The following is a 14,985-nucleotide window of genomic DNA, read 5'->3' as shown; positions in this document are numbered from 1 at the left end:
TATTCTAAGCTAATCACGTATTTGCCATCCCATTGCCTGGTTTGGGAATGAGCATGTGGTGTGACCCAGCCAATGAAATGTTACAGGAAGCCCCTTGCATGCTTCTAAGTTTTCTCCCTGTTTAAAAGACACATGTGAAGAAAAGCAGCCCTTGAAATGTTGTGTTGTGAGAACAAGATGTTTGGAGCTGCTGCGGATTAGCCAACCATGAAAGGAGACATGAAGAAAACACTGCCAACAGCACAGCTGAAAGAGGGACAAGTGGGATCCCAGGATATCACTGAACAACCAAAACAACTCTGGTTCCTACTGTTTTAGCCACTGCTCATCTAGTATTTACAGTCCAAAGCATTCTACCTGGTAAATTTCCCATGGCCCACAGGGTAAGACCTACTCATTTCTATAGTATTAAAAAAGTCTATCATAAACTTGCCTTAGCTAAGTATTCACCTCATTCCCAACCTCTGGTGTCTCTCACTTTTGGTACTAGCAAAAGTGAACTGCTCAGAAACCCTGCAAAGTTCACTCAGCATCTTGTCTTTTGCACTTGTTGCTCTTCCTGCCAAACAGGCAATCTCATTAGATGTTCTTCTGGCAAACACACAAACTTGTTGCATGTTCCTTCTGCCAAAAATTATTCTTCTGCTTCTTTACCTAGAAAAATTCTTCTCACTCTGCATGCTTACTTTGAATCATACCTACTTTTTTTCAAAACTTTCATTCCTCATCACGTATGTCTGGCACATAATACATAATAAATCATAATTATAAGCTTCCAGTTGGCATCTAGCACACAGTAAGCACTGAATAAAGTAGTAAAATAATAAAAATGACAATGATAATAACAAGCTCCTGTCTGTATTTTTCATTGTGTGTGTTCTGTAGCATTAGAAAAATGATTAGTATCTAAAAGACATTTGATAGTTATTTGTTAAGTGGACAAGTGAAAACATAGAAATGTTTTCTTTGTAAATTCTGTTGAAAAAGCACAGAAATGAAATAGAGACACCTCTATTATGAGCACCTTAAAGATCAAAACTACATCTATTCCATTTTTGTCTTCTGCAACTTATAAAACCTAACTTACAGAAGCTTTTTGATAAATAGATGGCTAAATTAAAGGTGTCCTCATCCAGTTTGGATTATACAATGTATTAGGTGTCCACAACCAGGTGGCATACTAGTATTTTTGGTAATGTGAAACATTTTTCTACTTTTATTATAATCTGCTGAGCCTAGAGTTGGGCAATTTGTGTATTTATTATGACAATCTTTTGGTAAATGGTAGCAGAGAATCTTGTTCTAACAAAATTACTGTTATCAAGACAATTGACCATCAGGTAGAGAACACATCTTGTTCCAACAAAGTAAATGTATCTCCTTCCAACTTCAAATGAGGAGGAATGAAGTCAGTAAGAGTGAGACCTTGTTGGGACAAGGATATGTAACATGACTTGTGCTTTGGCGTTCTTTTGTGATCAAAAATTCCTTACTTTTATTTTTTTATCTACGGTAGGACCACCCAGAGCAGGGGTCCACAACTCCCAGGTCACAGACTGGTACCAGTCCATGGACTATTATGAACCACACCACACAGGAGGAGGTGAGCAGCAGGCAAACCAGGGAAGCTTCACCTGTACTTACAGCCACACCCCATGGCTCATATTACTGCCTGAACTCTGCCTCCAGTCAGATCAGTGATAGCACTAGATACTCATTGGAGCATGAACCCTATTGTGAACTGCTCATCTGAGGGATCTAGGTTGTGTGCTTCATATGAGAATCTAATGCCTGATGATCTGTCACTGTCTCACTTTGACCCCAGATGAGACCATCTAGTTGCAGAAAAATAAGCTCAGAGTTTCCACGGATTCTACATTATGGTAAGTTGTATAATTATTTCATTATATATTACAATGTAATAATAATATAAAGTAGCACAATAAATGAAACATGGCTGAATAATCCTGAAACCATCCCCACCTTCCCCCAGCCCATGGAAAGACTGTCTTCCACAAAACCAGTCCCTGCTGCCAAAAACATTGTGGACAACTGACCTAAAGTAATTCATTATCACAAGTCTTACCTGGATTGCTGTTTTCAGAAGAGATTTTTAGCATCTGTTTTTCTTCATAGTCAGAAAGTAATTCACAAATTCTATGTATAAAAATGTAAGAAACCAAATTACTATTTTAATACTGATATAAAAATACTTACCAAATGTAAAATTCTTAGAGTATTTCAAACAATATCATAATATCAGAATTTAACAGTATTATCCCATACACTTATGAGTACATTCTACAAACTTTTCTTTAAGCTTCTAATTAAAGAAGAAAAAAGATTAGGTGAAATGCTCATAAATCAAGGGCACTGTGACCCAGTAAATCAGCATGCATTAGCATGACATAATAGAAAGTGTCCCAACTCTGCATAAGTCCTAGCTCCATAATGAACAGCTATTTGTTCTTGGACAACTTTCTTCTCTTAGGCTCAATGTCTTCTTCTACAAAGTGAGGACTTTGCTGCCTTATTTCACTAGGTTGTTATAAAGATTTAACAAGGTAACATTTTTTAAATGCTCAGAGAAATAGTAAAGCAATGGAATAATCTGTTCCTAAACTTTATGACTAAAATTATCTTGGAATCCCAGATAAAACCCCATGTGTATTTTGTTCATAGGTTCTAATATGCAAATGCTGTAGTTTTCAGAAAATGTTATTAAGTCCTAATTTTGCTTCTTAGTTGTCCTACTCCTTATGGCTTATAATTCAGGGCATCTCAACTGTGTCATAGTTTGTAACTAAATTTTTTCATAAATCTCTCATTAAAGTAGATAATGTGATTGTCCACTATTACGGAGTTGACCAATTTGTTGTGCTAAGGGCAGAAAAACTAATGGATGTTAAGACCTGGCTTGGAGCAATGATCCTTCTCTACAGACTCAAACTCTGAGCCAGCAGATGTTTGTTAGGATAATGCTTTATATTGATGTTCAATTCCAGCTGACATGGGAGACCAAAACTCTACTTTTATTTTTTTTCAGTTTTCATGAAGAAGCTGCAAATTGACATTCTCTAATTTTTGACGTACATACTTATAATATATTTTGCACTGAACACATTATTCAGCTCTAAATCATCTCACAGACCATCTTCCATGACTATTTTTGCAGCACAAATCACATTTCGATATTTTGGTGGCACCCATTTTGCTTTGATTTACACTGTTTCCTTAGAGCTAGTCAGCAAATAGTGAAATGATCTTCCAGTGACTGCACAAAATATGGAATGCTTCAAAGAGTTGTGCTGTCTCCTTATGCAGAAGCCATGCTAACTTTCTCTGTATTGTTCCAATTTTAGGATATGTGCCGCCAAAGCCGGCACAAAGCCCTACTTTTACACATGATTTGTGATGAGTCATGGACAAGGCTTGGCTCTTGTCCATGACTCATCACTACTTACTTAACCTACTTGAGATTCTGAGAATTATCTTCAATGGCTTCCTGTGAGGTACAATTTGAAAATATTTTAAAATCTTGAGCTAGAGATGGAAGTAGCTTGAACGATTTTCATTATCATGTAAATCAGATCACTCAAGGGGCCAACCACAGCTGGGAGCCACTGCTTGCGGAAGGCTCATATGGGACTTTCTACTGCCTAAGGTTCTACACAGGATATAAAAGTGCCTCACAGTGTAGATCTGGTAGCAAAGAAGAAGAAACAAACACGGATCTCTTTCTGCCACATTATTTGAACCCCTCTGACCCTTTATAACAAGCCCACCTAATATCTGCTAGAGAAAAGACCAACAACGGCCTGAAAGGATCTCTTACCATGAAGGTCTCAGCTAATTCTTGGCTAAGATGTGGGTTCCACATTAGGTTCTGAATACAGCAGGAAGGGTCAATTTGCTCCCTTTGTGTGCGGATAAAGTCAGGATGCCCAGCGGCCAGAGCAGGGTGCTGGTGCTTTGGGAACAATGGCTGAGCATATAAGCATAGGTAAGGGAACTAAAAAATGTTGTAACTTCAAAGTCACTGTATGAATCCCCATGAAGACTTGAGGGATCTGAATCAGTAAGGGCATCTTGGTGTCAAAGGTCAACAATTACCAGGCAGCAGAACCAGTTTGAGTGGCAACAATGCAGCAACAGAAACAATGGAAACAACAGAATGATTGGAATGCCCTTTTTTTTCTCCTCCTTCTGACTTGATAAAAGGGACTGTCTTCCTTTGATTTAGTGAACCCCTTTGGTTCTTGAAAAATTCAAGGAGTATGTAGGAGATAGTCCCCAGGAGACAGTACAAGACTTTCTGCTAAACTGGACATTTCAAGACCCAAATAACTAATCAGAAAAATCAAAGATGTGATACTCTTTTTTATCCCATGCATAGGTGTTATACTTGGATGAAATGAAAAATATTGGGATCTCTAAGGATAAAGGTCTTAAAAGTCCTGAGGTAAAGAATCCTGCACCCATTGGTACTTCTAACTTGTCTTGCTTTTTGTCTGATTTCTGGCTGATGCAGGGGACTAACTCACTGCCACTCTAAAACTACCTGAACCAAACTATGACATATCACCTGATATGTAAGATGCAATTGTTATAATTATTTTAAACCTCAATTTAGCATTAACTAGCCTTTTCATGTAAACACTTACACATGATGATGACTAGAAACAGCATACTCTCTGGCCGTCTGTCCAGATAGATCTTGAGAAGATACATCAACATTTTGCTCAAGTAGAAGATTGACTATACTTGCTGATCCACAACACACAGCAAGTATGAGGGCAGTTCTAAAATTACAGAGATAATTTCTCCTTTAGGAACTGTAATAAAGTTATTTTAAAAGCTAATTTGATATACTTTACCAATTTAACATCTTGCCTGTCCATGCAGAATCAAACATTTACATGCGCTAAAAGACATAAGCATCTTGGGTGCTCAAGAGTTCATCTTTGTAAAATACCACCAAGGTTAAAAGGAAGGGACAAAAAGGAAACCTCTTATCTCAGTGGGGTATTGCATAGCAGAAGCTACTAATTTAAAGTCCTTCGATGGGCAAGAAACAATGCTAGGGCCACTTATCTGAAGTGGACAAAGATTTAAGTGAAGATTTTGTCACAGCTTCCCTAGACTGATATGCTGTAATAGAAAATTAGCTAGGGGCTAAGATAAATAAGAGCTCTCTGCATGCTGAAAGCAGTAATATTAATAATAATGGTAAGAATAGTAGTCACAGGAGTTTCAGTTAATGATGCCAATAAGCATGTGCTACGCACTGAATTAAATGCCACATATATCTTTCTTGCTTATGCACAGCCAACTTTGAAGGATATATTCTCCTACTTTTCACATATGACAACATATTGGGTGGTAAATAACGTTCCCAATGTCACACATGTAGCAAGTAAGAAAGTTAGGAATTAAACCCAGTCTTGTGTGAATCCAAAGCCTAGCTCTTTTCTCTTTATCACCCACCTACAGCTTGCCTTCATTAAAGGAAAAGTGTATCCACTTAAAACTATCTTCACTCCCTCTCTCCATACCAACTAAAAATAAAAACATCAAAATACACTGGAAATAAAAAAGGAAAAAAGCTGTTGAACCCACAGTATGTGGGAATAGCGATTAATTGTCATGTAGGGATAAGCTAACATTAATATTCTTCAAAGAAAGCAACTTAAAGCAGAGTCATTGAAAAGATAAAAGGATTTTCAACTCCTATTTATGTTTAATACAGCATATTTAGTGGAAAAGCATATAAGATACAGAGGTTAAAACCTACTAGAAAGGGTTAAGAAGTTCAATACTGAGTCATAAAGTAAACTGAAAGTTAAAGTTCAAACTTCATAAAATATGAAATCCCTTTAGCTAACATAAGATCATGTAACCAAAAACATCATACAACAAATAACATCAGTCAATATAATAAGAGAAGATGAATCCTACTAAAACAGTTCTTTATGTTGCCCAGTCCAAATAACTGCTTTTCTACCTAACTGATTTGTGTTGAGACTGATCACTATGTCCCAATAAGTATAATTTAATCTTATTAATTCATTATTTATGACTTGAGTGACTGCTATCAATCTAGAACAACACACAGATTAAAAGAAATAACCATACCTTCCATATCTATCACGTGCATTTAAATTAGCTTTTTTCTTGATTAAAAATTTCACCACTTGCTGTTTTTGTTCATGTACGCCAAGCAAAAGTGGTGTGAGGCCACACTGTAAAACAATATAAAACAAAAACAATATGTAATTCAAAAAATTATGTATCTCTCAACTGAACTGGAAGCTTATGGACTTACACTCACAGAAAGTAAATAAAATTTGGTCGCTTCCTTCTCACTCTTCTGTACTTTCCCACATGCCACTCCTTCCCTTGGAAACATCCCTTCTCTGCCTCACCACATTAAATCTGATCATCTCAAAAACTCACTTTAAACATTTACTGTTTCCAAGACTCTTTGTTTCTAAATGAGCATTTGGCATGGCACTTTTGGATGATTTTTTTTTTCATTTAAACAAAAAGCTTCTTGAGGGCAGGGGCTGTATCTTTTATCTCTATATTATCCAACCCTAAGACAAAATTGTTGTGTATAAAGCAAGAATTTGAATGTAAAATATTTCTTTAGTTTCACATGTTTTACCAAAGTTCAAGCTCCAACGTGCAATAAATATTGCTATTAATACTCACACTACCCATTTCAAGAATTTTTCCAACATTTATTCATTTAAAATCTATTTGTATTTAATTTTTCCAGATTGTTAACTAGATAGATAATCAGTTCATAGGATTACTGAAACTAAGAGATTTCCTATCTGTATTCTTAATAACTCCATGGTTTTTAGTGTTTAAACCTGCCATCCTGATTAAGCCAAAACTCTACAAACTTAAGAGACATACTGGATAGCCCATAGTACAGCTTCAATTGACAAAAAAGGTTTAGAATTTGCTACAACTCTGAGAAAACTCTGCTCTTAAAAACGACTTACTGACCTAAGCACTTGAATGATTGAACAAAGGGACACAAAATCCTGAGAGAGCCATCCTCTACTTATTGGAAGACTACTCACTGCAAATTTCTAAAGACCTTCTGAATGGCAGTGAATAACTGATGGTAGAAAGGAAAAGGTATTATTCTGTAAGCTGATAGATAGTGCCAATAATATTCATTTTAATGTCCCAATGACAGAGATAAGTCAGACTAGGCCAGGAATGGTGGCTCACACCTGTAATCTTAGCATTTTGGGAGCCTGAGGTGGGTGATTCACTTGAGCCCAGCAGTTCAAGATCAGCCTGAGAAACATGGCAAAAACCTCATCTCTACTAAAAAAAAAAAAAAAAAATACAAAAACAGATTGGAGGACCACCAGAGCTTAGGGACGTCAAGGCTGTGGTGATCTGTGACCGCACCACTGCACTCCAGCCTGGAGAACAGAGTGAGACCCCATCTCAAAAACAAACAAACAAAAATTTAGATTAATGTCATTGGAAAGGAAAGATTTAAAGGAATTAGCACATATCCAACTCCAACTCTTCTAGAAATATCTGAAGTTTCCGAGATATAAGAATTTACATATTACACTTATGTATTCAGTGGTTAAGCAGGAGTGTATCCGGATTTTGAGAAATTTGTTGTTGTTGTTGTTAGAGACAGGGTCTCATTACGTTGACCAGGCTAGACTAGAACTCCTAAGCTCAAGCAATCCTCCCACCTCAGCCTCCCTAGCAGCTGGGACTACAGCCATGCACCACCATGCCTGGCTTCAAGGAAACATTTTTAAACATACATATCCAGGCTTTATTAGACTTACTCTATCAAAATCTTCAGGGGAAAACCTAGACTTGAAGATTATTTAAGAATTTTCCTGAGGTAACTGGAATGCACAACTCTAGCTGGAAGCTAGTGCAATAGACAATTATTTCAGTCTCATCTCTCATCACATAAACAATTCCCTTTATCATTTGAGGATTTGGCCAAAAAGAGGAAAGAGTAGGAGAGAGACTCATTTGCTGAAAACACAAAATTTTCCCCGGTAAGAGTAGAAAAAGGTCTAGTAAACTCAAAATCCAACCTGATCTTGTTACTTATAAGCCCCTTATCTCCCACCTTCCCATCAAGACATTCTAGAATTGAAAGCAGAGTTGAGACTCTAATTGGCCATTTCTACCAGAATAGGATACTAAGTTGGTTAATTACTTGTTATTCCTTCTACTCAAGGGTTTCCCACTACATTACCACATATTCACTGCCAATCTGGTTCCTCAGAGGCCTCCTAAAATTGATCTCTAGGCAGTATACAACCCACTAACTCCCTCTCCCAAACTGAAAACTGTCATTCTCTAAAGTGGAAAAGAACCCTGTCTCACCATATAAAGGAAACAAATGAATGAACCTCAATAACAACACACACACACACACACACACACACACACACACACACACACACACACACACAAAAACAAAAAAAAACCTCTTCATGGTCTTTTCCCCCATTACCTAATTTCCAAGTTGGCCTTGATATTTCTGATTGCTGCATTTTTCCCTTTCCACTTCTGCCTCATGAGCAATCAGAAATATCTTAAGCCTTGCCACTGAGAGATACATCACCTCATATCTATTAGTGTTTTTTTAGGAATTTGCCAAAGTAGCAGGATTACTATTCACTGAAACATGTTTAAGTTTTCTTGGAGTTTTAATGTAAAACCTATTTCCAGGGCAAATTTTGTCATTTTACATTTGTTAGGGAAAAAAAAACTTGGCATGGAAAAATTGAAAAAAAAAAGTATTACCTTTTACAAATTCAGTGTTTTTTTAAAAAAAAGCATTAACCACAAGTGCACTGAAAAAACTGTACCCTCTAATGCTTCTTTAAAAGTAACAATATTTAAAATAAAGTCTTAGATAATTAAGTCATTTCAAAATATTTTCATTCAGGTTATGCTTGGGCTTCCAAATACGGAAAACTGGCCCTTACACAGGTCAATGTTAACACGAATGCATTTCAGTATTTTGAAGATAAAATCGGTAGATCTATACCTTGTTTCTTGATTCAATATCAGCACCATATAAGAGCAGTGCTTTGGCCATTAATTTATCTTCATTGTAGACAGCATAGTGTAGAGCGGTATTTCCATACTCATCTTGAATATTTCGATCAGCGCCAAGTTCCAGCAACATTAACACACATTCATCTTCCTGGCATTGTACGGCCTGTCAGTATTAGACCAAAAACAAATTATAAGTCCTAGGAATTCAAAATAACATTCCACAGCTTTCACCAACTAGTTATATTTAAATGAGAAAACTCATTTTTATGCTATCTATTGAAATCAAACCCATCTCACGCTGATATAGTTGACTACTGCATACCTTTATCAGAGCTGTCCTTTTTTTCTTGTCAAGGATATTAAGTTGACATCGTCTGTCCAGCAGGAGTTGTACTACTTCTGAATTTCCATTGGCACAGGCCAAATGTAGAGCAGTCCTATGAGAGTGAGAAGACTTCAGGAAATTGTAGTGCACTAGCTAATGCCACATTAATGATTCATGTAGTTGCAAACACTGAATAGCCTATTACTCTGCCTTCAAAACAAACTCAATTTTCCTTTGAAGAAAGCACACTACTTATCACCTCTCATTATTCACTGTATTAATGAAAGAGCAGCCTATTTGAATAGAAACAGCATAGCTCTTGGATGACATTCAACTTGGGCTGGAATCCTACTTGAAGCTCTGTCGCTTCCTAGCTGTTGCTTAGCCTTTTTGTGTCTCAATTTCCTCATCAATAAAATGGGAATGAAAATAGTCAGTTTCTCAGAGGAAACCACTGTAATGCTTACACAAGACTCTACACAAAATATAGAATAGTTCCTAACACAAATAACAGCTCAAAAATTGTAAGATATTATAATTTTTACTAATACCACTAAAGACAACATTTGAATTAAGTGAAACGATACAATTATACCTACACTTTCAGGTACATTTTAAAGATTACAGGTAGCGTTGTACTGTATTTTACTGAGTCTAAGATGATCATTGTCTGCACGTTTTAACATTTCTTACCCTGAAATACCACTTATAATTCATGATTTACTATAATTATAATTGGCAGCATTTAAATAATTTTCTTAGTGAGACATAACATAATGGGGCATCATACAATCCCTGGTGCCTTACATTAAGTAGAATATGTTATAATATAACAGGTCTGGAGCAGTTCCAGTCAGATGACTAGCATTTAGATAAATTTTAGTTCTTAAAAGAACTATGGAATAAGAGGGCTGAGGTGAAAACAAAAACAATTTTCTAAAATAATCTATTTCTTACTTTGGTTTTCAAAAACTTTAAGCGAAAGAAAACTTGAAATTCAAATGAATAGCATGGGCTCATTTTTTTCAATACTTAGATTTATACAATGTACGTACATCAGATATTTCCAATCATTCATATTAGGATTTAAGACTGTTATAAATTTTCTCTTTTTAAAATGGATTTATGAAACTATTTGTGGAGCTTTTTTCAACTTTTACATTCGGGGATACAGGTGCAGGATGTGCAGGTTGGTTAACATAGGTAAACGTGTGCCAAGGGGGTTGGTTGTACAGATTATTTCATTACCGAGGTGTTAAGCCTAGTACCCGTTAGTTCTATTTCCTGCTTCTTTCCTTCCTCCCACCCTCCACCCTCTGATAGGCCCCAGTGTGTGTTGCTTCCCTCTAGGTGTCTGTGTGTTCTCCTCATTTAGCTCCCACCTATAAGTGAGACCATGCAGTATTTGGTTTTCTCTTCCTATGTTAGTTTGCTAAGGATAATGGCCTTCAACACCATCCATGTCCCTGCAAAGGACAGGCTCTTGTTCTTTCTTTTATGGCTACATAGTATTCCATGCTGTTTATGTACCACATTTAAGTTCTTAAAACAGCTAAAACAGTCTTTACCCAAGTCTTATAAATTTTCAAAAGGGCAGTTAAGGGTTATCTTTTACTATTTTCCACCTTCAGAAGTGCTTTTGTTTGAAAGGAGGGAGGAAAAGCTTCAATTGAGATTAAGTCCTAATGCCCCAATTTTGATTCTCTCAGCTTGCTCAGGCGCAGCAGGTAAACATGAAGTTTTCAAAGGTGGAAGGATCCTGAGAGATAGCAGAATATGCCTGCCATATAATAGGTGTCTGGCTTATGTTTGATGACTAAACGGATTGAAAGAATGGATAAACATGGGTTGGAAGTTCAATATTTTTAAAAGAAAACTCCTGTTGAGTAGAGCAATACATTTGCGATAGTAACGATCATTTATATTTGCTATTTTAGTTTTCATAAATATATAAATAAACTAAAATAATTAATCCATACTATTTACACGTTAATCTATATATAATAAAATGTATATACAATAAAATCTACCAGAAGAGGTAAACAGAAGCCCTCTACTTCTGAAGAGGGTAAAAGTTCACAGAAGATAGCCATCCACAGGTATAAAAATAAATAATAGAATGTGAGAAATTATTTGTATCTATGCAAGTAGCATATTCCTTCTCTTCCCAAGGATTATTTCATTACTAATGAAACTTAACTAAAACTTTTCAGATGTTCATTGCAGAAATCACAGATAAGAGAAAGGGAAAAACTTCACTTACAAATCCCCAGAAATAAGTTTGATTATATTTTCCACATATTTCCAGCTAACACAAGAGCAGATTCTGTTTGTGTATATGTATAACAAACTGATTTTTTCTCACTTGATATAGCAAAGTACATCTTTGCATGCCGACATATCTCTGTATCTACTGACACCTTCAATGGTTACGTATTATTCCATCCTATGGATGCACTGAAATTTGTTCATAAAATCTTTATGAGTTCTTCTCAATACATGGCTATTTTAAGCAATACTAAGAAAAACAGCTGTGTCTGTTTCATATAGATATTTCAGTATAATGGAATAGATGGGTAAAAGGCATACACATTTTAAAAATGTGGTTCTTACCATCAAAGTGTCTATTTGAAAAGTCGCAGCAACTTAAACTTTCAGCAAGTATATAAGTACCACTGTTCTTCACCCTCACAAACTTTGTGGACAGAAAACAGTATTTCATTCCTTTATATTTATTTATTTATTTTTATTTATTTATTTTTTTTGAGATGGAGTCTCACTCCATCACGCAGGCTGGAGTGTAGTGGTGCAATCTCAGCTCACTGTAACCTCCGTCTCCCTGGTTCAAGCAATTCTCCTGCCTCAGCCTCCTGAGTAGCTAGGATTACAGGTGCATGCCACCATGCCCAGCTAATTCTTTGTATTTTTAGTAGAAACGGGTTTCACCATGCTGGCCAGGCTAGTATCAAACTCCTGACCTCATGATCCACCTGTCTTGGCCTCCCAAAGTGCTGGGATTACAGGCATGAGCCACCATGGCTGGGCCTTTCATTCCTCTTCTAACTTAAACAGAAAATAGTCTTTCATTCCTCTTCTAACTTAAATTCCTTCTCTTAGCAGGAATGCTATGTTTTCCTATGTGCACAGGTCACTGGTAGACATGCAAAAAAGTACCTTGCCCAATTTTAAATTGAGCTTATTTTATTATATCTGCATATATATGCCGGTTTCAGTGGCTCATGACTGTAATCTCAGCACTTTGGGAGGCTGAGGTGAGTGGATCACAAGGACAGGAGTTCAAGACCAGCCTGGCAAAGATGGTGAAATCCCGTCTTGATTAAGAACACAAAAAATTAGCCAGGCATGGTGGTGGGTGCCTGTAATCCCAGCTACTTGGTAGGCTGAGGCAGAGAATTACTTGAACCAGGAACCAGAGGTTGTAGTGAGCTGATATTGCACCACTGCACTCCAGCCTGGGCTATGGAGTGAGAGTCTGTCTCAGAAAAATAAATATTTGCACATATAAATAAGCATTTGTGTTTTCTTCTGGTACTTTTCTCCTTTTGTATCTTTAAAATTTTTAATCTATACTCCAGGAACTTATTTTTGTGACATAAAAATCTAGGTAGTTTTCTCCAAACAGCATGCATTTAATTTATGAATAATTCACCTTGTTTTACCAATATGAAACATCACCATTATCAAGTGCTAAATTCTTACATATATTTGGGTATTTCTGGATTTCCTATTCTGTTCTGTTCATTTATGTCTTCTCAGCTGTTAGTAAACAATTTGTGGAAATAACACACGCACATTTTGATATCTGGAAAAGCAAGTCTTTTTCCATTCTGTTACAAAAAATCAATTTATCACAATGATAAAATACATCATGTGCAATTTAAAGACACTAAGACTTTGCTATTTTTATTTGGCTTATGTAAAAGTGATAAACACAGAAAAAGCTCACATCTTAAGAAAAACAAACCTTCCTATTCAAAGATACGAACCATACTTCCCATTTCAGTTTCCTTTTAAGGTTACTCAGTAAAGAACGTATTTACATAGGGTACATCGATATAAAATCCATATTGGATTTTATTTGAAAAATATTTAGCCCAGAAGTTGATATATTATGGGACTTAGTTCTCAATATACACCTTTCTATAATGTATAGAACATTGTTTTAAAATGTGTACATTATAATCTGCTGCATCGACTTAATTTTGCGAGTTAAGTTAAATCACTTTAAAACAGTCTATTAGTGTTCTATAAGGGAAATTATAATTGGATTGGAAATCAGCTAAAGTTTTGTTTTTGTGTTGCTGTTTATAAAGGGACCTGGGCCCTGACCTCTCTGAGGTTTCCACACCCAGGGTGGTGTGGGGCCTGCGGAGGAAGAGAAAGCCTGGCTCCTCCCTCCCTGCGCCAGGAGGGTATGTCCCCATCATCCCCCCATGTCCCGCCTCCTCCCATCCCAGGCCCGGTTACCTCTTTTGCTTGTCCCTCTTGTTCATGTCAGTGTCCCTGAGCATGACGATGAGATCCTTTCTGGGGACTTTACCCCACCAGGCAGCTCTGTGGAGCTTGTCCAGATCTTCTCGACGGACGTGGTACCTTGGCTCCATGAAGGCGCTGTTGTCGTAGTCTCCCCAAGTGCCCACGTTGCTCTTGCCGCTCCCCCTGCAGCAGGGGAAGCAGTGACAGCACCACTTGCCCATCTTGCTCCTGAGCATCTTCATAAAGGAGTCGTCGTGGTCTCCAGAAGTGCCCATGTTGCTCTTGCCGCTCCCCCTGCAGCAGGGGAAGCGGTGGTGGCACCACTTGCCCATCTTGCTCCTGAGATCAAATGGCTTCTTCACAGCAGAGGCAGTGGGCATTGAACAAACCTCAGCCACCATCTGCTTTTAACAGCCAGGGGAGGCCGGTAGTAGCGAACAGATCGCGTCTACCAACCAGTTTCACCAACTAGCAGGAAACCCCGGGTTTCCAATCTGTTTGAAGAGAAAGGTCAATCCCAGCCAAAACTTGCCAACCCCAGCAAGGGAGCCCAGCCCACCCCACCCAGGGAAAACCCACACCCACCCGGGGAAAGCCCACGCCCACCAGGGGGACCCCACGCCCACCCCAGGAAAGGCCAAGCCCCCCCCTCCCAAGGAAACACCCAGCCCAGTCAAGGGAATGCCAAACCCAGCAGAGAAAAGGTCAAGCCCAGCAAAGGAATGCGAGGGAGGAAACGCCAATCCAAGCAAGAAACACCAGGCAAAGCGACTAACAGCCAAGCCAAGCTAGGAACGCAAGGCCAAGCGAGGAACGCGAAGCGAAGCGTACCCGTTACAGGTAAGCCAAGCCGTTATGCGCGTGCGGGGCGCGCGTGCGGGGCGCGCGTGCGGGGCGCGCGTGCGGGGGGCGCGCGTGCGGGGCGCGCGTGCGGGGGGCGCGCGCCTCAGACGTTATGCGGCGTGCTCGTGAGGCGTGCGCGTGTCATTGCACGTGGTGCAGGAAGTGACCGATGTGTGCAATCCGCGTGCGCAAGTCTTGGCGCCACAAATGTCAGTGACAGCCTTGCGTTACTGGCAAAGTTCATGGGA

The 14,985-nt window shown here is 38.2% G+C and overlaps 1 protein-coding gene and 1 non-coding gene across 2 annotated transcripts in view; both read right to left on the bottom strand.

Moving 5' to 3' along the window:
• The window catches only part of LOC129527231 (POTE ankyrin domain family member B-like), a 30,991-nt gene extending 16,524 nt beyond the window's left edge, over nt 1-14,467 (bottom strand). The window contains 6 exon segments of the mRNA XM_063697153.1: nt 2,087-2,157; nt 4,665-4,802; nt 6,136-6,242; nt 9,062-9,235; nt 9,395-9,509; nt 13,886-14,467. Of these exon segments, the coding sequence (XP_063553223.1) occupies nt 2,087-2,157; nt 4,665-4,802; nt 6,136-6,242; nt 9,062-9,235; nt 9,395-9,509; nt 13,886-14,295 (1,015 nt within the window). The 5' untranslated portion in view covers nt 14,296-14,467.
• Nucleotides 3,280-3,386, bottom strand: LOC129527297 (U6 spliceosomal RNA). The gene has a single exon (XR_008672270.2). It is a non-coding gene; the product is annotated as a U6 spliceosomal RNA (small nuclear RNA).
• Nucleotides 14,468-14,985: the final 518 nt, after the last annotated feature.

The sequence above is a fragment of the Gorilla gorilla genome, chromosome 14 (assembly GCF_029281585.2).
Source record: "Gorilla gorilla gorilla isolate KB3781 chromosome 14, NHGRI_mGorGor1-v2.1_pri, whole genome shotgun sequence".
In the NCBI taxonomy this organism is placed as follows: Eukaryota; Metazoa; Chordata; class Mammalia; order Primates; family Hominidae; genus Gorilla; species Gorilla gorilla.
Note: the sequence above shows the minus strand (reverse complement) of the source record. Positions and strands in the feature narration are given on the sequence as shown.